The sequence below is a fragment of the Periplaneta americana genome, chromosome 14 (genome assembly GCF_040183065.1).
Source record: "Periplaneta americana isolate PAMFEO1 chromosome 14, P.americana_PAMFEO1_priV1, whole genome shotgun sequence".
NCBI classification, from domain to species: domain Eukaryota; kingdom Metazoa; phylum Arthropoda; class Insecta; order Blattodea; family Blattidae; genus Periplaneta; species Periplaneta americana.
Window position 1 is genome coordinate 146,484,960 of NC_091130.1, and position 26,166 is coordinate 146,511,125.

General features: G+C 33.5%; 1 protein-coding gene across 1 annotated transcript; it reads right to left on the minus strand.

Moving 5' to 3' along the window:
* Window positions 1–517: 517 nt before the first annotated feature.
* On the minus strand, window positions 518–22,428 carry LOC138713812 (ankyrin homolog). The gene is made up of 4 exons (XM_069846248.1): window positions 22,303–22,428; window positions 15,053–15,343; window positions 8,481–8,659; window positions 518–1,617 (listed from the first exon to the last, which is right to left on the minus strand). The coding sequence occupies exons 1-4, from the start codon at window positions 22,349–22,351 to the stop codon at window positions 847–849; spliced, it is 1,290 nt and encodes a 429-aa protein (XP_069702349.1). The 5' UTR covers window positions 22,352–22,428; the 3' UTR covers window positions 518–846.
* Window positions 22,429–26,166: the final 3,738 nt, after the last annotated feature.

Here is a 26,166-nt window from a genome sequence, read left to right on the forward strand (position 1 = left end):
ATTATACATGTTAACACCAATTATTTTTAGAAAATCGAAAATTACCAGAAAAATTTTGGCTACAGATTTATTATTAGTATAGATTTGATTTACCACATATATAATAATGATAGGCCCATACATTGTGTTCCGCCTATATACTGCGACAATGTAGAAACGTTTTACAAAATATTATTGATATAGCAGTAGATTAATAACAATATTAGCACAGAAATAACGTCACAGAAAATATAATAAAACGAATAATCATGCTGCATAACTGTTACAGACGCAAAGATTGATACACTAATTATTATTATTATTATTATTATTAGTATTATTATTATTATTATTATTATTATTATTATTATTATTATTATTATTATTATTACTAGAAGACTTGATACAGTTCTTGCATTATCGTGATTGTGTTCTTCGTTTATAATAATTACATTTATATCCAATAACATCTATCAGATGTGGCAAAAACAAAATCACTCCTGTGTGGGGGGGGGGGGGAAATTACCTACAACATTTATATTACATGTTAAAGCAAGTTTTGTAGTTTTACTATGGAGAGGTTAGTTAAACACTGCAAAGTTTTGAAATGATAAACATCTATGATGTTACTACACAGTTTATCACTGTAACAAGAACGAATGTCTAACGCTCGACTTATACCGTTCGAGGATTTATCGCTCGTGACAATTTTACCCATCATGCATGTGCGCTACCTATCGGATTATGCTATGAACTACTTGACACTGGAGCGAAAACGTCTGATGCAGACCTCTGACCAGTGTTATTAGCGTCTCATTTTCAAAATTGTATTCAAATCTTCTGAGTTTATCTTCCCTTGGTTTTTAGTTACAGTTTTGATAGATACGACAGTATTTGTTGGTTTTTGTAAAATTGTGCAATGTCAACAGCCGTGTGGCCTTCACTGGTGACAGCCGTGAGGTTTGCTCCCATCTTCACGAGCAGTTTCACAACATCGAGAGGAGCTCCAAACATGGCCGCTATGTGCAGCGCTGTGTATCCTCTGACATTCATCGCCTGAGGGTCCGCTTTAGCTGCAAGGAGGACGTCTGTTAAGGGTAGATTTCCAAGCCTTGCTGCTATCATGAGGGACGTCAAACCCAACCAACTTTTGGCTGAAGGGTTCATGCCCCTAGAAATCAAGTACTGTACTATCTGCTCTGAACCGTGCCAAGCTGCATAGAACAACGCAGCTCTCCCATAGTCGTCCACATCCATATTTGCACCTCTCTCGACGAGAGACTGCACCATGTGGTGGTCCCCCCACCACGCTGCGTACATCAGGAGTGTTCTCCGACTGTTGTCAACCGAGTTAGCGTTGGTCCCTCGATCCAAGAGTTCTGCTACCACGCCAACGGATGTGGCGATGGCAGGGTGGAAGATATCTATATTGTCTAAAGTTGCTCCAGCGTTGAACAGCAGTTTGGTTACTTCCACGTGACCTCCCTCTACAGCTCGACGAAGCGGGTTGCGAAGCTGTCCCAACTCTCTGTTGCCAGCTCCCAACAAGAGCAGTGTAGATACTGTAATGACGTCATTGAGAAGAGCCGCTTCCTCTAGACGTTTTTGTCTCTCCACAAAATCCAGAGCTGACAGTTCCTGAAAACACAAAAACTACAATAGACTCTCGATAATCCGTCACTTAGTAATCCGGCCTCTCAATTATCCGCCACCCTTCTAGTGTTCTTCGAGCCACCAGCGTAGTTCAGTCGGCTAAGGCTCTTGCCTGTCGATCCGGAGTTGCGCTCTACCCATTCCCACTAATTTATCCATTAGTTTCTGTAAATTGCTAGAAAATCGCAAACATCAATAACTTTATTTATACATATTGATTAACACTGTATCACTTCGGAATATGTATGATAACAACTTTCTTGTGTTAAATTTTTAACTTACCTTGTTAACATGTTTCGACCTGTTTTGGGTCATCTTCAGAACTGGTCGTTGTTGGTCTTGGCGCCTCTTGTTTCCTGTGTGGGTGCGTTCGTAATGTAGAGTCAAAGAGTGTATGTGTTTTGAAATTGAGTTGTGTGTTGAGAATTTCGTTGGGGTGTGTTTTCGTGTGTCTGTATATTTCATATTGTTCTAGTGTGTTGAGTTTCTGGCTTTTTGGTTGGATGTGTAGTATTTCCATGTCTGTGTTGATGTCTCTGTAGGTGTGGTTGGCATTTGAGATGTGTTCTGCATATGTGGAGGTGTTTTGTAATTTTGTTATGGCTGTGATGTGTTCTTTGTAACGTGTTTGAAATGATCTGCCTGTCTGTCCTATGTAGAAGTTGTTGCAGGTGTTACATTTCAGTTTGTATACGTCTGTGTGGTTGTATTTGTTTGTTTGTGTGTTGAGATGTTTTTGTACAGTGTTATTTGTTCTGTATGCGATGTTGTAATTTAATTTCTTGAATGAGGTTGCAATTTTATGTGTGTTTTTGTTTTCGTATGTTAGTGTGATGTATTTTTTGTGTTCTTGTGTCTGTGTTGTATTCTTCTGTTTTTTGTGTTTATGTTTTGTCTTACGTATTATGTTGTCTATTATGTTAGGGTTGTATCCGTTTTCTTGTGCTATGTATTTGATTGTGTTTAGTTCTTCGTTGTAATCCTGTTGGTTCATTGATATGTTGAGTAGTCTGTGTACCATTATTCGGAATGCAGCTTGTTTGTGTTGTGTGGGATGGTTGGATGTATTGTGTATGTGTGTTGTTGTTATTGTGGGTTTTCTGTATACTTTGAATGTGTGTTTGTTGTCTACTTTTGTTATTGTGATGTCTAGAAAATTTATGGATTTGTTTTCAATTTCTAATGTGTAGTGTAGCGAGAAAATAGCAACGTACACAATTCCGCAGTAACAATGCGCAAAGCCCACTTAAAAGTCGATCATAGAATTTTGTTTCACAGCATTCCATTTTACCTGCCATCCGAGAGCTGTATGGGGACGAAAGGTTTTACTTTCAACAAGATAGTGCCCCACTCCACTACCATAATCTTATCAGGGGTTATCTCAACGAAAATCTACCCTCACGATGGATATTCAATTTAATTTATTTTGGCCGTTAGACATACAGTTTTAGGCTTCGTCAGAATACATTGAAAAACATATAATACATTTGAAAATAAAACAGTAATAACAGAAACAATAACATTTAAATAATACAATGCAAATATGAAATAATTTGAGATTGGGTTGCAAGAACACATTTATTTCTTGGTTAGCTGCTAACGGACCAATAAGTTCGAAAGATGCGATGCAAGAAACATCTTCAGTGTTATCGGTCCGTTAAAGGATTCACTAACTGAGAGATCTGATTTCCCTCCTATAATAATATTTATTCCTCCGTTAGACAGCCATCTTACGTACATTTTGTGTATTGGCGAATAGTTAATCTATTTTTACTCATCATAATGTTATCTGTATGAGATTCAGACATGCGATATTTTGTATAATAGGCCTATATACACGATATTAAAATAATATTGCATATCAATGGCTAAAAGTGATATCTCTGTACATTTACAGGTAAATAAAAAAACTGTTTTAGAAAGTAGTTTCTCAAAATAGACAAACTTACTCGTATATATCAGATAAATTTCTTATATATCAGATAAATTCCTGATATATCAGATAAATTCCTTAGAAAGAATCCAGTATAGGGCAGCTAAATTTGTTGAAGGTAAAAGAGAAGATGGGAACGATACGATAAAAGAACTTAAATGGGAAACTTTGGAAAACAGACGTAGGAAAACTAGAATAACATCATTGTATAGAGCACATCTAGGTCAGAAAGCATGGGTAGACATAACGGCTCGGTTAGAAAAGCCAACGTACTATGGTAGGAACGATCATGATTTTAAAATCAAATGTAGGAAACAGAAAACGGATGTAGGTAAATTCTCATTTTTAAATAGAACTTTAAATGATTGGAATGACCTACCTGCAGCGGTCTTTGAGGGCTGTCCTTCCTTAAGGAGAATCAATAATAATTTAAAAAAGTTGTGTATAAAGTGCAAATTAAAATTAAGGCGACATTTAACATTTAATTTTTTAAGGAGACATGTATTTATTTAGCCTGACGAGTTACTTCCTTGGTTTGAATTGTAAATTATTTAAAAATAGCGTGTAAGAGGGTCTTAGACTAGAAATGTTTAATTTAAATGTAGTTCTATTTATAAGTACAGTATGCATAAGGGTGTAATTATTTGTCTTATTTGAACTGTTGTATCAGTGAAGCGAGGTGAGTCAGTGAAGTTATGGTTTTACAGTGCAGTGAATAGTTCCGATCAGTGATAATTTACGGCGTCAATGAAATGTGTTCTATAGTGTCAGTGAAATGTGTTCTATAGTGTCAGTGAAATGTGTGCTAAAGTTTCAGTGAAATGCGTCATAGTGCCACTACAGTGAGTGAGATGAGAATAAAGTGAAAGACTATTGAAACTTATGTAGGGCCTATACATAATAATGTAGGTTGTAATGTAAAATTAGGTATTTTATTTATGTTTTATTATTATTGTGTTAAATTATATTGTGTATTCTTATTGTATTGTGTATAAAATTGTAAGCCTATTGTGTATTGTATAATTGTATTGTGTATTGTAAATTTATTGTGTATTGCTTATCATTTCTTTATTGTGTATTGTTTATATTGTGTATACCACTGCCACCGGGTGCATGCCCACTTGCAGTGTAAATAAATACATACATACATACATACATACATACATACATACATACATACATACATACATACATATATGTTTCTGCTTTCGAAGATCTTCTATTCCAGAACAAAATATTAGTACACTGTCAAATTTTGTGAACACAATAATAATAATAATAATAATAATAATAATAATAATAATAATAATAATAATAATAATAATGTAGTTGAACTGAATTACCAATTTTATAGATGCGAGGTATCTTCTCTTAGCCATCGATGTACGGTAATTTGATTACTTATTTATTTATTTATTTATTTATTTATTCATTCATTCTTCGAATAGTGAAGTTATTAGTTACTTCTTTATTACAGGATCTAGTTCAGGCATGCCAAAACCCTGCACATTGTGCAGTCACGCACATTGTGCACTTGTCTCTGTGCAATGTGCAGTTCCTATTCCCCTACGTGGAGGGAGTGAATCGGCTTGGAGGGGAACGCGACAGGGCTGTACATTACCTGCAGTAGTAGAACAGCTTTGGTTTCAGTAACACAGATCAGTACGGGTGCTCATTGAGCTGTGATTGTGAATGCGTTATGGAAAATAAAGTGAGGAGTCCACAGATATAACGAAGAAGAGAAATCACGAATCATATAACATAACTGTTATGATGTTTTCCTCAGCCAACAGTAATTATTTTAAAATGAAAGGCTTTCATCATATCATGTGGACCTAATAGTGATGTGAGAATTTAAATCATATTAGTAAAGTTTTCAAAATATGATATTCGCCAGCTCTTATTTCTTAATCAGTACTCTCACGGCAAAACAAACATAACAATGATCATGTTTTGGAGTCTGTACTAACAAAGCCATCAATGATTAGACGACTTACAACTTTTATTTGATAAGCGGATAAGTGATGACAATATTGAGTGAAGAATACATGTGAGGGTCTTGAGGTTGTAAGGGAAGGAAGGAAGCAACTCTTTGTAAGGCGGAAAATTTTTCTGGAAAAATAATACATAATGGCGAATTTTCCATCTCCCGTTACTATATTATCTTAATATACTTGTCCACACCTGTGGAGTAACGGTCAGCGCGTCTGGCCGCGAAACCAGGTGGCCCGGGTTCGAATCCCGGTCGGGGCAAGTTACCTGATTGAGGTTTTTTCCGGAGTTTTCCCTCAACCCAATACGAGTAAATGCTGGGTAACTTTCGGTGTTGGACCCCGGACTCATTTCACCGGCATTATCACCTTCATTTCATTCAGACGCTAAATAACCTAGATGTTGATACAGCGTCGTAAAATAACCCAATAAAAAATAAAATTAATATACTTACGTTAATAAATCTTTAAACCTGACATAAAGAAAATGTCCTCGCTTCACAGCTTGTGAAGTACCTACTCTTTTAACTCAATTCAGTAACGCTCCCAACTTGCTGATACGTGCTCTCAACGTTTTCCAAATAAACTATATATAAATTTAAATTCGAGCTTAATTTATCCAATTTATTAATAACAATGTGAATTTATATTAATATACAGCAAGGAAATGATTCCAGTGTAAAAGCCTCACAATGTCCTATTGCATGTAATTGGGAGTAAAATATTTTCTTTCTCAGCATTTGTGCACCAATTGTCCCAATAATGCTTGAGGAACAATGAAAGAGTATTACTTTGAAATAATCAGTACTTACTACGTAAAATGAAATATTGTGTACGTTTTTTGTTGTTTCGAAATTACTGCAATATTTATATTTTCTTCAAATACTGTGTACAAATCATGTAAATAAATGATTCTTTACAAACGACTGCATTGTGAATTGTAACTGAGTAAGTCTATTGTTTCTTGTGTTACAATTATTGTCAAATATAGACACTGACAATAATTGTGTTTTTTCCTTCTGCTAAGTATGTTTATAATGTCCAAATGTCGATTTAATTGAACACTAGAAGTGCAGAATAGATTCTTGTACATCCCTCCCGCTAAGAACTGGTAAGAGCAACACGTGAATGACGCAATCTGCGCAGACCGGCGTTCCGCGCACATACACTGCACTTTCAGTGTCTGATTTCTGACTTGCCTGCTCTAGTTCATCGACTGACGACGAGGTTATATGCTCTGTAGTTTGTCTTGTTATTTTCTATAAAATTAATGCACTCGTGCGCTATTTCTAATAACGAATAGGCATATTTATCTTTCTCAATAAAAATTCTGTTCCTGATTTTTTCTGGTTCGTATTAGGCTAAATTTATTGCAAATTTTGACAACAATAAAAGTATTTTCTTACATCAGTCCAGCAGCCGATGTTCACATTTTATTCATTCACGCCACTTGTGAAATCCTAAGATGCTTGGTTAACAATTTAATAACTAGTGGCCCGTTAAATTCCTCTTCTGCAACCCGACAATCCACTAACTTTAAAGGTCCACTAACTAATGAGGGAATACATTATTTATAGGTCTGCTTTCTTGCAACCCAGCTTGAAACTTTTAAATTAAAGAAAACAGTTAAACCTTAATGTATTAGTTGTAACTAAATGCAATTAAATGTATTTATTAAACAACAATTTCATGTAAGTTTGTGTTGGAAAACTCACCAGCAGAATAAAAAGGATTATTTAATAACCAATATTGTAAAATCTAGTTTCGAAGCTATTGATTGATAATTTATAATTTTGACTGGGGAGCTTATATAATTTCATCCCCATAATTAAAAAGTTCGTGTTGCTCTTGTGTAATCTACGATATGGAATATTAATTACTTCACTATTTTTAATTTCATGAACATGTATATTGGCCACTAATGAGTAATTGTCGATATTTCGTCGAGTGTAAAGTACTAGATCGTATATATACAAAATAATTTATGATGGTTAAAATCTGTGATTGTTTTAAAAGTGGCCGACAATGTTCCACATAGTTTGATTTACATAAAATTCTAATGGTTGTCTTTTGCAAAATCAAGACACTTCCAATTTTGGTTTCATTTCCCCAGAAAATTAAGGCATATCGGATTATCGACTGGAAGAAAGAAAAGTAGGCACATCTTAAATGATTTTGAGAAACGCAAGTCGTTAATTTCTTGAAGAAATATAAAACTCTTTATAGCTTTGTGCATATGTATTTGATGTGGTTATCCCATGTTAAACTGGAGTCTATAAACAGTCCTAGGAATTTTGTATAGTTGAGTCTGTTGTCCTTCTTTATTAGATAATTTAGGCTAAAAGTTATGTTGATAGTTTTTTTCTTGATTAAGCAAGAAATAATTAAATTCAAACCATAAAGTCATCTGTGATAGATAGATCGAAGAGGTGCTGTCGAGTATCCACCACGTTCCCCAGACTTAACACTTCTGGACGTGTATCTATGGGGACCACTAAAGGATGTCGTTTATCGACAAAAACCACGCACATTGGATGAGCTATGAGAATTCATCATACTTTCCTGTGCAGATATCCAACTGGACTCAGTCGATAGTTCGTGCAACAGTTCAGCGGAATCGCCTCTGTATGATTGTTAATGGTGACCACTTCGAACAGCTACACTGATTTCAATACTTTGAGCATTAAGCTACATTTTCACCGGAAATGAGACCTTTTCGTCAATTAATTTGAATGTTATTGGGAATTAAACAATGTACACATTTTTTAGACCACTCTGTATAATATTCCTATGAACTTTTGCTCAAAAGATCTCATTAATAAATCTAGAAAGTTTCGATCTGACTTCCTGATTCACAACGTATTTTACCATGCAGTGGCGAACAGCGGGTTAAATGTAAAATTAGAAGAAATTTAGCTACTCACCGCGCACTTATTGAACTGTGTGATGATTTTGCCCTGTGTGCGCCTGATGGTAACGTTACAGCCGCAGTGCTCCCAAGTGACGTCATCGTAGTAGTTCGCTTTACAAGACAATTCAGGGTTTTCCTGATTCACGTATAAGTGAGAAACAGCCTCCGTACCGATGTGTTGGAACACAACCACTGCAATGAAATCACCAACGATCTGAGAACAGCAATGTTAATGCATTTATCGATAATAGTAATATACGTTACAAGAGCGGTATGTTGACGTTTTCATGTTCGAGGAAAAGATTGAAAAAGCGAAACGTAGTTGAGCTTTTTTAATTTCCGAGAACATGAAAACAAACATACCGCTCGTGTATCGTACATTATTTTGTGCGAAGATCGTTTATTACCAGGGAACGGATTTATATGGACTAAAAATATATGAAATATGTAAATATATATGTAGTTATTTTTACCAAAATATGGAATTAAATATGGATTTTTACCAAAATATGGAATTAAATATGGACTTAAAATTATAAAAAAATGACTATGTACGTTAAATATTGGTACATTTTAATCAAACTAAACAAAATATATAATGGACGTACCTTATCTTCCAATGTAGTTTCAACAAAACACAATTTTTATTGTCTGTTACCATAACAATAGGTTACAAACATTTCTTTCAAGTGCTGAAAAGTGAATCTTCTTCTATTGTCTCTGAGGATAGATTTATACTGACTAAAAGAGCGTTCGACGTCACAAGAAGTAACTGGTACATAATTCAATTTCACAATGTCTGCTGGGGATAAGTCCAAGTTAATCTTCACTGTTGATTCACCACTCATCACAGCAACAACCTTTTGTAGTTCTTCATATCCAGGGTTTTTTGAAAGTACAGTGTCCACCTTAGCTCTTACTGCATCTGCAACTTTACCTCTACCACGATTCAGTTGTTCCACAGTACTATTTATAATTTCAAAACTTTCAGATAGTGAAAGGTGCCTATTTTGGAGACTTTTGAGCGTTTTTATGATGCATGAAAATGTATGCTGAATGTGAGCTAAGTCATTCTTCACACTTATGTCACAGGTAACTGTTTTCGCAGTATCAATTGAGACTGCATCTTCAGAGTCCAATGCAAGGAGAACATTGTTAATAGAGTCTATATGTTCGGCATAATATTCAACTGCTTCTAGCCATGTACCCCATCTAGTTAAAATTGGCTTTGGTGGCAATGGAATTTCAGGGTACATTTCTTTCAACACGTTAACTCTACTGGGAGCTTTGAGAAATACTTTTTTCACTGATGAAATCAACAAATCTACTTTAGGGAAATTGTCTCTGACCACTTCTGCCACACGATGAAATGCATGCGCCACACAAGTAAAATGAGTCAATTTAGGATATACAACAGATAATGCTTGTCCAGCTTTGACCATATAAGGGGCAGCATCGCTAATAAAGAATAACACATTATCGTACATAATACCCTTTGGCCACAGGATACCCATAGCTTCGTTGAACAGTTTAACTATAGTTTTGTTATTGCACTTTTCTAGAACATCACAATGTAAAAGAATTCGTTCAGAATATTGTTCACTTAACAAACCGATAACTACATTACCAACAAGTCTACCTTCTTTGTCGGGAGTCTCATCAATGGAAACCCAAATTGAACTATCTTTAATTTCATCTCTTATCTTCTGTATTGTCTCATCGTAGATGGATGGAGCATACGTCTTCCTAAGTGTTGACTCATCCGGGATTGTATGTTGAGTATATTTTTCAAGGAATTCCCTGAAGACCTTATTCTTTAGTTTGTAGAGAGGAATATCAGCAGAGATGAGAGAACGGCACAGGTCGATGTTAAACTCAGATCTTACATTCGATGTTGTTGGTTGTGTTAAAAACAATTGTCTCTGCTTGGAATTTAGTTGTTTGTTGGCCTGATGTTTACTAGTTGTAATGTGTTGTTGCACCAGGAACTTTTGTGTAGATGATACTGCACACTGACACAAATTACAAAATAATATTTTATTGTCAGTTGATAAACCATCTTCTTTAAATTCTGAAATGTAACTTGTTAGTTTTGATTTTAAATTGACTGAATGACGTACTTTTGGCATATTTACCGTCTTTATAGTATGATTTACAAAACTGAACCTATGTGTACTCTGACTGGCATTTAACTGTTGAGCTGCACAACTGAAGTCTGTTAAAAATTTTAAATTAAATTAATACAGTTTTGTAACTTACTTTCCCATTGTTGATAGGACTGCTAATTTTCAAATAACTCTGATGTTAAAGGGATTACTGAACATGTGTTTAAATCTCTATTGTTGAAATGTATTTTTAAAAGTTAATGGAATTTTGTTTTGTTTTATTGTTAAACCTAATATAATATGGACTGTTTTATATGAAATATGGAAAATATATGGAAATTAACGAAAATATGTACTAAACTCTAAAATATGGAAAAATATGGAAAATAAAAGTAGGATTTTTCAACCCTACACATTGTGAAACATAAAGATAATGCAAAATATAAATTATATTAGCTTTATAAGTAAATATGTATTTACATATAAATCCTTTCCCTGTTTATTACATACCTGAAAGACGAATTTCTAATTAGTTGCAATGAAATCTCCATTTTGGTTTCTGTTTAATGACGGCAACTTCGGAAAACCAAAATATCTTTCTTCTACATTGTTGCTATAAAATGTTTTCTGTGTTTACTATACTCCAGCAGGCCGTGATATACGTCTGTCTTTTTTCCCCCCAGTCTATAAATGCGAACTTAAAACAAACGGTAAGGTTATGTAATGATTTATTTTTCATTTTAATATTTTAACAATATTATTTATATAACATATTGCAGTAATAACATCGGTATCTGGAATCTTGTTGATTTTTTCACGGCTTCCTTAATGTTACTTGTATCAGGAATGCAATAAGTTTTACTTAATTTTTGCAAATATTTAAAAACAATAATTAACATTGCAATTTAGGTGAAATTGCAGTGGTAAGTTTCCAATTTATAATTATTACTATGTTAAACGTCTCTAAAAATAATATGTTAAAAGTCTAAAGCAGTAAAATGAATGTGGCGCTTAAGCGGTAAGAAGAGGGAAATTGTTATGTGTGTTACGTTGGGAATACTGAATGTGGTATTTCACACTTACCGCGTATTGCTTCTGTGCGGAAAACAAGCAAATACGCACGATCTCGCACAAACATATTTTAACATTAAGTACCTTGTATAGAAGAGTTATTCGAGAAATCCGGGTAAAGGATCTGGTAACAAAAAGTGCGATTTCTATGTGTAACAGTCCAAGTGTGTCGTGATTTTCGCCACGGTCCGCGCCACTCCATTAATACAGCTCTGCACATCTCTTAATTTCTAAAATACCGTTAAGCCTATACATCTCTCAGAATATTAGTCTTTATGTTAAAAAAAAAGACTTATAGCAAGTTTATATTGTATCTGTATTCTGTATATAAAATAATACCCAATCTGTACTAATAATAAATCTGTAGCCGAAATTTTTCTGGTAATTTTAGATTTTCCAAAAATAATTGGTCCTAACATATATAATTAACCACCCTGAAACCGAAAATCGCTTTTTTGAAATTTTTGTTTGTATGTCTGTCTGTCTGTCTGTCTGCATGTTTGTTATCTTTTCACGCGATAATGGCTGAACGGATTTCGATGAAAATTTAAATATAAATTAAGTTCGTTGTATCTTAGATTTTAGGCTATATGGCATTCAAAATACATTATTCAAAAGGGGGGGTTATAAGGGGGTTTGAATTAAATAAATCGAAATATCTCGCTTATTATTGATTTTTGTGAAAAATATTACATAAAAAAGGTTTCTTTAAAAATAATTTGCGATAAGTTTTATTCCTAGAAACATTTTGATAGGACTGATATTTAATGAGATAAATGAGTTTTAAAATTAAAATAACTGCCATCTAAGGCCGTGTAATGAATTAAAAAACAATATACAACAGTTTGCCTGATGACATCAAATATACAAAAAATTCTCTGAAATTTAAGAATTATATAAAAACGAAATTAATAAAATTGTGTCCCTACAGTCTTGAGGATGCACGCATGGGCCGTTGAAATGAATAATGTTTTTTTTATATATTTGACTTATTTTACATTAAATTGTAATTGTATATATTTGACCATGTCTATGCATACATTATGCCATCGACAATAAAGTTTTAAAAAAAAAAAATACAAATATAATATAGGTTGATTAATTCACACACATAGGCTATAAATTTATTTATGAAATTGAAGATATTAACACGTTTCTAATTTTCTTGTTATATGTTAGTGGGTTACATGTTAGAAGTTCTGGGTGTAATTTAGCTAAAGAATTATACAAACGAGGGCCAAAATTAATGCTATGCTTTAGACCAGCAGATTTGAGACATTTAGATTCTACTAATGTTAAATTAATATTTCGTCTTGTGTCATAATTATGTGTCTGTAATACAGACATTACGATTTTTATGATGAAATTTTAACAGCGTATACTAATAAATTTGTTCAATATTAACTCGTTGGATAATCGAAACGTTTCTTCAAACAAATTTTAATTATTCGTTTTTGTAGTAAATTTAAAGGACTAAGATTGATTTTTGTACTTCCACCCCAAACAATTATACCATAAGCCTATTCAACACATTTTTTGTGCCTTTCGGTATTGCAGTGTCTTTCAGTGCATTGTTTTTGTCACTTTTAGGTTTATTTTACACAATTTATATGTAAGGTTGTCTCTATTGACAGTGAAAATATTAGTTCAAATATCTTTAACTATACCCTGCAATATTACGAGCTTGAGCGTCGTACCTAAGGCATTTTATCTCTGCAATGAGCCTTCAATCAGCCACAAACATGTGGTTATTTAAATAATACGACTAGTAAGGGCAGTGATTGATAAGACTACTCACTATGACTGCGTCTAGAAGAGGGCACAGGATGCGCAACTATTTTGCATACGAACGTACCTGTACCTACCGTAGGATACAGAGTGACGTCACTTTCTTAGTCATAACATGGCCAACATTGAACAAGTTTATATATAAATGTACTTTTAACATGAGTTTAATACAGCAATTCCTTTGTTTTTTAGAACTTTGAACATGTGTTTATATTAGGCGATTGTCAAGATGGCCATCAAGATGCCGCCCAATCAAGTTGAACGTTGACCTATTCACACGAGGAAAGTATTGCCTTGGCAGTAGGTGACGAAAAATGACTGTGTGCAGCGTCTGTGATGCCTGGGTTGATGTAAATAAATAAATAAATAAATAAATAAGTAAATAAATAAATAAATAAATAAGTAAATAAATAAATAAGTAAATAAATAAGTAAATAAATAAATAAGTAAATAAATAAATAAGTAAATAAATAAATACGTAAATAAATAATAAATAAGTAAATAAATAAGTAAATAAATAGAGTAGTAAATACATAAGTAAATAAATAAATAAGTAAATAAATTAATTAATAAATTAATAATTTAATAAATAAATCAATAAATAAATTAATAAACTCATAAAAATATTTTTGAATAATGAATCAATAAATAAATAAGTAAATAAGTAAATAAATAAATAAGTAAATAAATAAATAAGTAAATAAATAAATCAGAAATAAATAAGTAAATAAATAGATAAATAAATAAATAAGTAAAAAAACAAATAAATAAATAAGTAAATAAATAAATAAGTAAATAAATAAATAAATTAATTAATAATTTAATAAATAAATTAATAAACTGACAAATAAATTAATGAATAATGAATAAATAAATAAATAAATAAGTAAATAAATAAGCAAATAAATAAATAAGTAAATAAATAAATACGTAAATAAATAAATACGTAAATAAATAAATAAGTAAATAAATAAATAAGTAAATAAATAAATAAGTAAATAAATAAACAAGTAAATAAGTAAATAAATAAATAAGAAATAAATAAATAAACAAGTAAATAAATAGATAAATAAATAAATAAGTAAATAAATAAATAAGTAAATAAATAAATACGCAAATAAATAAATAAGTAAATAAATAAATAATAAATAAATAAGTAAATAAATAAGTAGATAAGTAAATAAATAAGTAAATATATAAATAAGTAAATAAATAAATAAATTAATTAATAATTTAATAAATAAATAAATTAATTAATTAATTAATTAATAAACTCATAAATAAATTAATGAATAATGAATAAATAAATAAATAAATAAGTAAATAAATAAATTAATTAATAAATTAATAATTTAAATAAATAAATAAATATTATCATCGTACTCTCTCCGCAGTATATTCAATAATTGCGCCCTTTTCAAGGCGTTGAATAACATTTACTTTGTCAGAAATACTCAGACGTGAACGTGTTTATGACATGATGCCTTACCCTATGCGTGGGCTTGGATTCTCGTCACAGCAGACCACGGTGTACTGTTTTGCTGCTTTCTTTAGATTCAAACGCATTCTACTAAATAGGCGGAACAGTGTATAACTATCGGCTCTAGAAAGATTGACTCACCTTCAACTATCACTTTGAAGTCCAGTTTCTCAAGGTCCCACGAATCGACGCCTCTGAGGTAATACATTCCAGAGCGGAATATATTCGCATTAGATATGTGCAGGCGGATCACGTTCTTTTCTAGAGAGATTGTCACGTGGCGATCTATGATGTTGAGGATTCTGTTTCCTGGTCCAAACCACACTAGCAAAGGTCGTTCACTCGAAGCCACCCGCACGTCTATGATGAGGTCTCTGTTTTCCGGGACCCGAATAACTTTCCCCGTCATTCGCGTCAATTGCAATGCGTGTCCTGTAACAGAAATTAGTACGGTCAGTCCTTCACCATGAATAATATTCGCCAGTCACGGCCATGTTCCGTGTTTTAAAAAGGACTGTTTATTGATCGGGAAGAACATGATTTTTTCATAATATACTGGGTCTTCAGTTCAAAATGTGTCATGGCTCGCTGTATGTCGTCATGTGGCTAGCCGATGAGCCTAGAGAATTCAATCTTCCTACACTTCCGCAGAGGCGTATTACCTAAATGCGAAAGAAGTTGCCTAGCAAGTACGGCGTTCATTCTGAAGATTACTTACCGATACGTACGGTAACGCCAGTAGTGGCAAGAATGTGAACTGTTTGGAAACACGTACTGAAGTGAGTTTTTTTTTTCTTACTGTCGGGATATGGGAAGAGGGTTAAGACGATTACTTACGTATTTGTTGACATTATCTTGGACGGTCAACATGGACACGGAGCATTTGATTTGTGTTGTGGAATGTTGCCGTACGCAATCGATGATAACAAATACCCTGCGTACGGCTTTCCCGCGCAAAACACAGTTCGAAAGAGGTTATGGTAGAACACAGACTTTACAGACCACCATCTGTTGCTACGACGTTCAAGTTATACCGTACACGTTCTCAAGTTCAGATTGAACGCCTTGATTAATAGGCAACTTCTCTGATATATAAGCTGAAACTCTCTTCAAATCGCTGACTCACAACAGTGACGTCATGACACACTTTGAAATGAACACCCAGTATAACGCATACATTTTATCTTTCCACACTTACGGACGTAGAACGGAAGCAGAAGTGCACAGTGCAGCTCATCACATTCGAGCGTGGTAAGATAAACTGTGTATAATCTAGTTTGTAATATCCCTTTTAATAGTGAGAAGGTAATATGTCCATCGTAGAATGTCCAATGCTGGCGACTTCTTGACCCCCGTGAGACAAGAACGAAATGAAACACATCAGATATTGAAAATACAGGCTGGTCATGTGAATGTCAGACGCCCAATAAACAAGAAATACGAACCAAATCAACGAAAGGTGTTTATGATCTTATCAGCAGTATAAGGACCAGGGGAATGTGAAGCTTTACCTCAGAGCAATATCACATAATAATAATAATAATAATAATAATAATAATAATAATAATAATAATAATAATAATAATAATAAGATCAGCAAATATTTTATATTGCGCGTAACTCTCATTTTCTGTAGTATTTTTATTTATTTATTTATTTACTTATATTTAATGTGCTGTACAACAGCCAGTGGCCAATTACAGTTCAGCACAAATATAACAAAAACATAAAACAAAAATAATTATTACACAAGGATACAATTACAATTAATTGCAATAATGACGATGAATGGATAAATAATGGATGACTTTAAAATACATAACTAAGAATACTATGAGAAAATGATAATTGAGTATAATGCCTAAAAGAATACATAAATGATAAATCCTTGCCAAGAGCAAACTAAATCTATACATTGAAGGGATCGAATTCGCAGCCATGCATGTTGGCATATAATAATAATAATAATAATAATAATAATAATAATAATAATAATAATAATATGATCAGCAAATATTTTATATTGCGCGTAACTCTCATTTTAATAATTTATTTTATTTTATTTATTTATTTATTTAGAATATTAACGTGCAAAAACAACAGCACAAGGCCAATTACAGTTTTGCACGATACAAAACAGAACAAAACAACAAATGATGATGAGAATGAATGATAGAAAATGGCAATGAGATGAAATACAAACAATATAATGGTCTACATCAATCATTGATCAAAAAATAATTATAAAATTATAAAATTAGTACAATGAGAATTGAAATAATGGAATGGTCTACATGAATCAATAGACCAAATGCAAGAAATATATGGACAAATAATTATTAAAATTAGATCAGTGAGTTAAAACTCAAAGATATACTACACATTAAATGGATCCAAGTTGAATCCATGCAAATTAGCATATTTAATGCATCTGCAGACCGGAGAGAGAGATTTAGGATTCTTATTATAAAACAATTTATGAAATCTTAAACCATTAGCAGGAATACGAAGACTGATATTGCTTATGAAAGATTCACAATCAATATCACCCTTAATGACTTTGCAAAAAAATAAATAATCAAGATCCTGACGTCTGGTGAACAAACTACCGCAATTGAAATAATTGCATTTAATCTCATAGTTATAATCGGAATTTGGTAAAAATCTATAAGAACACAAGGAAATAAATTTTCTTTGGATATTCTCCAATTTAGCCGAGTCAGTGGAAGTAATGGAGTTCCATACAACAGATGCATATTCAAGCTTGGATCTAACCAACGTATAGTATAAAATTAATAAACACATAGGAGTGGAAAAAGAATAAGTTATAGACCTAATTAGACCAAGCATTCTTAACGAAAGGGTATAAATATATTGCACATGATCATGGAAATATAATTTTGAATCAAGTAGGACACCAAGATCTCTAATACAATCTCTCCTAGTAATTACGACATTACTGAGAGAATAGTTAAATTTTAGGGAGATAGTTTTCCGTGAAAAGGAAATAACAAAAGTTTTGGATTGATTAATTTTCATTCCATTTTCAACAGACCATTGTGAAATTGAATTAATGTCATTTTGAAGAATTTGACAATCAACCAAACTATTAATTTTACGAAAGATTTTGAGATCATCCGCAAACAAAAGGCAGCTAGAACTTATTCTTTTACTTATATCATTTATAAATAATAAAAATAAGAGAGGTCCCAATGTAGACCCTTGAGGAACACCGCATAAACTATTAAATGGAACCGAGAGAGAATTACCTAGTCGAACACAAGACTGTCTATCTGTTAAATAATTTTCAAACCAATTAACGTAGCTAGTGGAGAGACCAAAATTTCTTAATTTATTTAATAAAATTTTGTGAGGAACAACATCAAATGCTTTGCTAAAATCAAAATAAATTGAGTCAATTTGACCTTGATTTTCAACTATAGGCATTAAGAGATTAAGATAGGAAACTAAATTAGTAGTAGTAGATTTCCCTCTTGTAAATCCATGTTGGGCCGAATTGATCTTATTTTTAACATAAAATGAAATGTGTTTGTGGATAATTTTTTCAAAAATTTTAGAAAAATTGTTTAGGATAGAAATGGGTCTATAATTAGTAACACTGTTTTTATTACCATTTTTGAAAACTGGAATAATGGATGCTTCCTTCCAAAGTGACGGGTAAATTCCTGTTTTTAAGCTAAGATTGAACAAAAAAGTTAAAACAGGCAAGAAAATATTAGAGCAACCCTTGATTATAAAATTAGGAATGCTATCAGTACCTTTACATTAATTAGGCTTTAGCTTTTTAATAGCTTTATTTACATCATCGAATGTAATATTAGGCAGGGACAAACAGTCAGTAATATTAGAATCATAAGTAATGAAATTAGAGTTACAATTTTGTTGAACAGATTTAAATTGACTAGCAAATGCATTTGCAATTTCTTTTTCATCTGTGATGTGAAGGCCATTTATTATTAGTTCTGTGGGATTACTATTAGTTTTTCGAAAAGAGTCTACATATTTACAAAATTTATTTGGTTCATGCTTTAGGTTATCATCAATTGATTGTAACCATTTGAATTTATCAGATTTAATCATGGCTTTGACTTGTTTTCTAAGATTAGAAAAAATTTGATAATGATGATCAGTTTTATATTTTTTGTAATTTTTATGAGCTTTATTTTTTTTCTTTATAAGCTGACGTAAATCGTTTGAAAACCATTTAGGATAGTGCGATTTTTTAACAAAGGTGACAGGGACACAAAGGGATATAGCATTGTTTATAATTTGAGACAAGGAATTTGCAGCAGTGTTTACATCAGTAGTCTGATATATGCTAGTCCAATCATAATTGTATAGAATAGAATAAAGGTTCACATAATCACCTTGAGAATAATTTAAATAAGAACTGATTAGAGAGTGTTCCGGTAACGATAATTTTACTTCAATATAAATAGAGATAGATGGGTGATAAGTATCCTCTAAAACTAGAGAGTGATCAGCAAGTTTAACTGTACTGTTTTTATCATTAGTAAAAACCAAATCAAGAAGCTTTTTACTCGTAACGGTAGAGTTAATTTGAATTAATCCAAGAAGGCAGGACGAGGAATATAAATCCTTAGCCTTAATTTTAGAGTAATAATGAGTATCATTAAGATTGGAACCAGTTGACCAGTCCATACCAGGAGTATTAAAATCACCAAGGATTACTATTCTAAAATTATGAGTGTCGAGATTTTTTTCAAGAAAATTAAGATCAGATTTTAAGTGAATGTGATCTGTATCAGGAGAGAAATAATGGTTACCTAATAACAGATTAAAACCATCAGTCATTCTAAGTTCAACCCAAACGCATTCACTAATAATTTCTAAGTCAAAACGTCTTTTTGTAAAAGGTAACTGGTTGCTAATCGCTGTTAGGACACCACCACCTCTTTTTTTGTTAGTGTCTTCAAACAGTCTATCTGCACGAAACACAGTATAGTTATTTGGAAATAAATTAGAATTAATAACTGACTCAGATAACCATGTTTCAGTGAGACAGATAATGAGATCATTATTACTCACTATATTCTGAAAAATTTCATCAGCTTTAGTGTTAAGTCCACGAACATTTTGGTAGAAAATCTCAAGATGATTAATAGAACTGAACATTGAAAATGAGAGCGAGCAAGACTAAGACTAAGAGGCATTTCCCTGAGAATCAACAGAGTTCGAATTAGCAGAATGCGCAAAGTGCTGCTCAGGCTTTAATTTACCATAAAATGGTGCAATTAGACAACCAGCAGGCCAAACTTCAGGTTTGTTAATGGAATCGAAATCCCTCACATCAACAGTGATGTGAAAGGAAGAATATGATTGATATTTGGTTTTTAGTTTAGTTACAACAAGAGATCTTAGCTGAAGTTGATTCTTCAGGGAGTCCTCTATACTGTTTGTGTTGACTTTGGAACTAAATCTCGAAACAAATAGAGATTTAGTTTTAATTCTCTCAGGGGCCATTTCAATGCTACTCATGGCCAATGTTCCAACTTTAGGTTCTCTTTTTTTATATTTTTTGCGAGTAACTAATTGAAAACCATCCGATACGTTGGCAGAAGTTGAAGCATTGGCCTGATTTAGTTCAATATTGTTATGTCTATCATTAGCAGGAGGAGTTGTTGACACAGATTTGCTTGTTGCTGACGCATCAGAATTGCAAGTATGCAAGTTGTCAGCAGCTTTGTTCACAGACACTACCTTGCTATATGATTTCTTAATGGGGTCATTAGACTGACCCATAGGAGAAATACTATGAGATGATTTCGGGGGGCAGCACCCCTTTGATAACATTTTTGCCATTTGGACATTTAGGATCGAATTTTCATTAGCAAGTTCAGCGTAAGACTTCCTAGGGCCCTTAGCTTGCACAGATTCATATTGCATTGATTCAGAAGGGACATTACCCTTTTTAGTGAGTACATTAGAATTAGTTTTCACAAAAATTTCTGCCACCTGAATTTTCAGAGCCGCATTTTCGTTCTTAAGTTCTATCATCTCCTTTTGGAGACTCTTCACATATTCCAAAATGTCACTCACTGTGTCCAGAATGTTCACACTATTTAAACGAACAGTTTCAAGCTGGACGGAAAGTGAATCTACTGAAGGCAGGCTCGGTAGGTTGAGATCCCTTGTGGGTGAAACGACTTTCTTTGTAGGTGAGATCACCTTCTTCTCACCTGGAGCAGTAGGACGCACTGGCGTGTTGTCCCCCTGTGTTGATTTCATTACACTCACACACTTTTTACACTTAAAAGTAGAACTGCCACTCTGCATGTAGATATCATACTCGGCCTCACCAATATTTAGGCAATCGAGATGATAACGAAGACCACAAGGCCCTGCACACTTCAGAAACTTTTGCCTTCCAAAGAAAGGCAAGTTACACACAAGACAGACGTCTTTACTAGGCGCCATATCCAAATTACAACTTCGATGCACCTGCTGTACGCTGCAAGTTACGGGAGCTACACGCACACACAACCGAACAGCATGACGGCTCACGACCGAATAATAATAATAATAATAATAATAATAATAATAATAATAATAATAATAATATTAATAATTCCTACTTACTGGCTTTAAGAAACCCGGAGGATCATTGCCGCCCTCACATAACCCCGCCACCGGTCCCTATCCTGAGCAAGATTAATCCAGTCTCTATCATCATATCCCACCTCCCTCAAATCCATTTAATATTATCCTCTCATCTACGTCTCGGCCTCCCCAAAGATCTTTTTCCCTCCGGCCTCCCAACTAACACTCTATATGCATTTCTGGATTCGCCCATACGTGCTACATGCTCTGCCTATCTCAAACGTCTGGATTTAATGTTCCTACTTATGTCAGGTGAAGAATACAATACATGCAGTTCTGCGTTGTGTAACTTTCTCAATTCTCCTGTAACTTCATCCCTCTTAGCCTCAAAAATTTTCCTAAGAACCTTATTCTCAAAAACCCTCAGTCTCTGTTCCTCTCTCAAAGTGGGAGTCCAAGTTTCACAGCCATACAGAACAACCGATAATATAACTGTTTTATAAATTCTAACTTTCAGATTTTTTGACAGCAGACTGGATGATGAAAGCTTCTCAACCGAATAATAACATGCATTTCCCATATTTATTCTGTGTTTAATTTCCGCGGACAGCCGATGAGGGGTGGTCCTCCAGCTTGGGGGTTGGGCGAAGGACTAACAACCCATCACCGTAAAAAACAGCTTGTTACGAAACCTTTCAATAAGCTTCGGAATGGGACTGATTCTCTGCCACGACCACAGCAAAGAAATAATAATAATAATAATAATAATAATAATAATAATAATAATAATAATAATAATAATAATTTACCTGAAAAGACGTGTGCGAAAATAATAGCTATGAGTGAGTTACTGGTCATTTTAATGTGCGGAATCCTCGTGTACGGTGTTAGGTTATCGCATTAGCACTGATTTCTTCCCGACAGCCTACGTAATTCTGAGAGCTGTAACGAATGAAATAGCCACTTCCTCTGCTCCTTTCCGTTTACGTCAGTCCAGGAAGAAACTGTACTTTATAACAAAAGACAATCGTGACTGAAATAAGATAGAGCTTTGCGACATGTTAACATAGCCTACTACAGGGACATCATTTTATTTTCACTTCAATTTTTATTGTACCTGCGTTTCTGAATGTACTTGACTCCCACCCCTTTTCACTAATGTCCTTGCTAACGTCAGTCACACAAACTTACGGCCGCTGTTGCTAGCAGTGAAGTAAACAGTACAAAGTACAGTATGTTTCAGAAATATGTTGCGTTTTCTATAGAAGAAAGAGCTTAAATTGTTGAAGTTTATTTTCACACAGGTATGGTGTGTAGCATAACTGAATTTATCTGTGTGGACTGAGCACAAGTGAAGATTAGAGTTACCGAAAGTACGGTACCCTATAATATGGTACGGTACTTAACAGCATTATTTAAACAAGAGTTTTGTTTTACTGTTTGTAGGTATGAAGGACGATTATGGAAACTGGAATTACAATGTAACCGAATGTGAACAACGTTTTTCTTGTTTTTTTTTTCACAATTTCCTGGTTATATCATTACGGAATATTTTCGTAGAAATGCCATTAACCTGGTAGATAAATTTAGAGCAACAGAGTGTACAGAATGGAAGAAAAGTGAAAGATGGCCAATAAAGGTGACAGAAGATGCTGTAGAATATGCTAGAGAAAGGATGCAGCGAGGTCGTAATAAGTCGGTCAAGAAGTTAGTTGTAGAAATTGGGGTTTCTTACGGAAGTGCTCACAAAATTCTCAGGAATAAATTAGGTTAGTAATATGCTGAATAAAGTAGACATTACATAATGTATACAACCGCCTGAAGACTTGAGTTTGTGAAAAAAAATTGTTACTATTCTACTGTTTTTTGATAAATTACTGTAAAGTAATGACCAAACTGAAAATCGTAATACTATATTTCCCTGTAACATAAATGGATACTGCTGGGTAACTTTCGGTGCTGGACCCCGGACTCATTTCACCGGCATTATCACCTTCATTTCATTCAGACGCTAAATAACCTAGATGTTGATACAGCGTCGTAAAATAACCCAATATAGTAAAAAAATAATAAATGGATACACTACTTTTCTCTCCTCTAGCTAGTAAAATGATTTGTTTACATATTGCACTAGCAACTCCGAACTCCTGTAATGGAAGGGGGGTAAAGTTGTTTCCGAGTATAGCCAGGTTAATGTTAAAAATGTTGGTAAAAATAAAGTGATGTCCCTGTATATGCTTAAGCTGTTATACAAAACGTTAAGAGAAGTTTGATCAAAGCCATGCCTCCAAATAGGACAACTTTTTATATATCACTGTAAGGAGTCGTTAATGCTGAAAGAAATTACGAATTATGATGATGTTTATTATTATTATTATTATTATTATTATTATTATTATTATTATTATTGTTATTAATTGGTTGGTTACACGACGCTTTATCAACTGTGATAGGCCTAGTTATCCATCGTCTGAATGAAATTAAAGCAATAATGCCAGCAAAATGAATCCAGGAATCTAGCGTCGAAAATTACCCAGCATTTGCTCTTAATGGGTTCAGAGAAAACTCAGAAAAAACCCACAATCAGATAACTTGTACCCAACCAGGATATGAAGTCGATGATTTTTAGTAGGTTATTTTACGACGCTTTATCAACATCTTTGGTTAAACTCGATAATGGTGGGCTATTATTATTATTATTATTATTATTATCATTATTATTATTATCATTATTTACATATTTCATTGTTGTGTTGATTACGCGTTATTGGAGTCATACCATCTATTCATTCATTCATTTATTATCTTCCATAGATCTTACATGAGCAATGAAGGTTTAAGATGTGGAACAAGTCAAAATTTTACAATATTACAATTACAATTTTTACAAATTTTTACAATATTTTACAATTTTTACAGTTTTACAATGTAGTAATTTTCTACAATGATGAGGTGAGGTCCGAGGATTCGCCAAAAGATTACCCGGCATTTGCCTTTTGGTTGGGGAAAACTTCGGAAAAACCCAACCAGGTAATCAGATCAAAGGGGGAAATGAAGTGATGCCGAGGACTCGTCATAGACCATCCGGCTTCAGTCCCACGGCTGGGGAAAACCTCGGAAGAAACCATTCGATAAGACCAAAGAGGGATCCAACCCAAGCCCGAACGCAGCTCCGGATCAGCAGCCCAGCGGGTCTGCCGACTGAGCTACATCGATTGCTCTACTAAAAATATACAATACATAGCCAATCAGATTATTAAATTTACAAACGCAAACGATCATTCATCAGTTGAGCGATATGTATAATACAAAACAAGTTAATGAAATTTAAGGCATAAACAATTCAATCAGTCGTGATATACAGATGTATCTATGTAGCTCAATTGACAGATAACTGATTTACGATGACCGTGGTTCCGACTTCAAAGCCCGGCGATGCCGATGGTGGAATTGTATATGAATCGGTTTTTTGAGAAACCCCATAAGTCAAATTTTAACAAAATTGCTAATTCCTGTTCTATAGGGTAGACATACTATTTTGTATCAAAATACCACAAGTCAAACGATATTTCTTTTGTGACACGTGCGCTTAAAAATTAGGTTTCGTGGAGAAGGCCCATAAGTCAGTGACAAGGCTGACACAGAATGAACAAAATTATAGCCTAAGCCACCCGTGGCGAAAATGTCACTCACGAGCACATTGTGGCTCGCAATGATAGCTGTGCATTTCCCTTGCTTCCTACCTTCCAAAACCCCCACTCTCTCACTCACTGGAGTCAAACTCCGTTCCATTTGTATTTGTCTCTGACCTGCGAGTGGCGTATCGTCGCAATGTCTCTCACGAAACCATGTACCTGTACAAAAACGAACGTTTCAAGTAGGATGGGAGGACGCAATTTTTTGCTGCCAATATGATGAGAATATTAAATGTATGATTTGTTCACAAGTATTACGAGGAAAACGGTTGTATAACATAAAACAGCATTATAAGTTACTACATGTTACTGATGAAACATTAAAAGGTTAAGTGTTGTTGTTATTATTATTATTATTATTATTATTATTATTATTATTATTATTATTATTATTATTATTATTATTATTATTATCCCTGTACGTCGATCCTTTTTCAGCAGATGTACGAATAATGCGGTTAGATCTTCAATTTAAACTCACAGATTTACAATGTCATGTTAAATGAAAGCTAGATGTAAGGACTTGACAAATGTTCAACCTTTCAAATCTTTGCCAAAAAATAAATATCCGAAGCTTCGTTCTTTCGCTTGCTCTGTTGAAGCCATGTTCGCTACAACTTACGTTTGTGAAAAATTATTTTCAACAATGAAAATAGTAAAAACCAAATTTAGATCACGACTGACAGACAAATACCTTCGTGATCAACTACGACTGGCAGTAAGTGACATAATTCCTGATTTTGAAACTCTGTCGCAGGGACATTCTGAAGACAGTTAATTTTAGATTGTGATAATGTGTCCTATGTTTTCTTATTCATTTCTTTCTTCGTTACACGTACTAAACATTAGTTTGTAGCCTTGTACTGTATAAAATTTTATTTAAGTGCTTGACGTAAGGAAAATGAAAATCCGTTGATAAGTCAGACAGTTGCTTCACTTCCCCTTCGGATGTCCGCCTCCCTCCATAGATGCTATGTA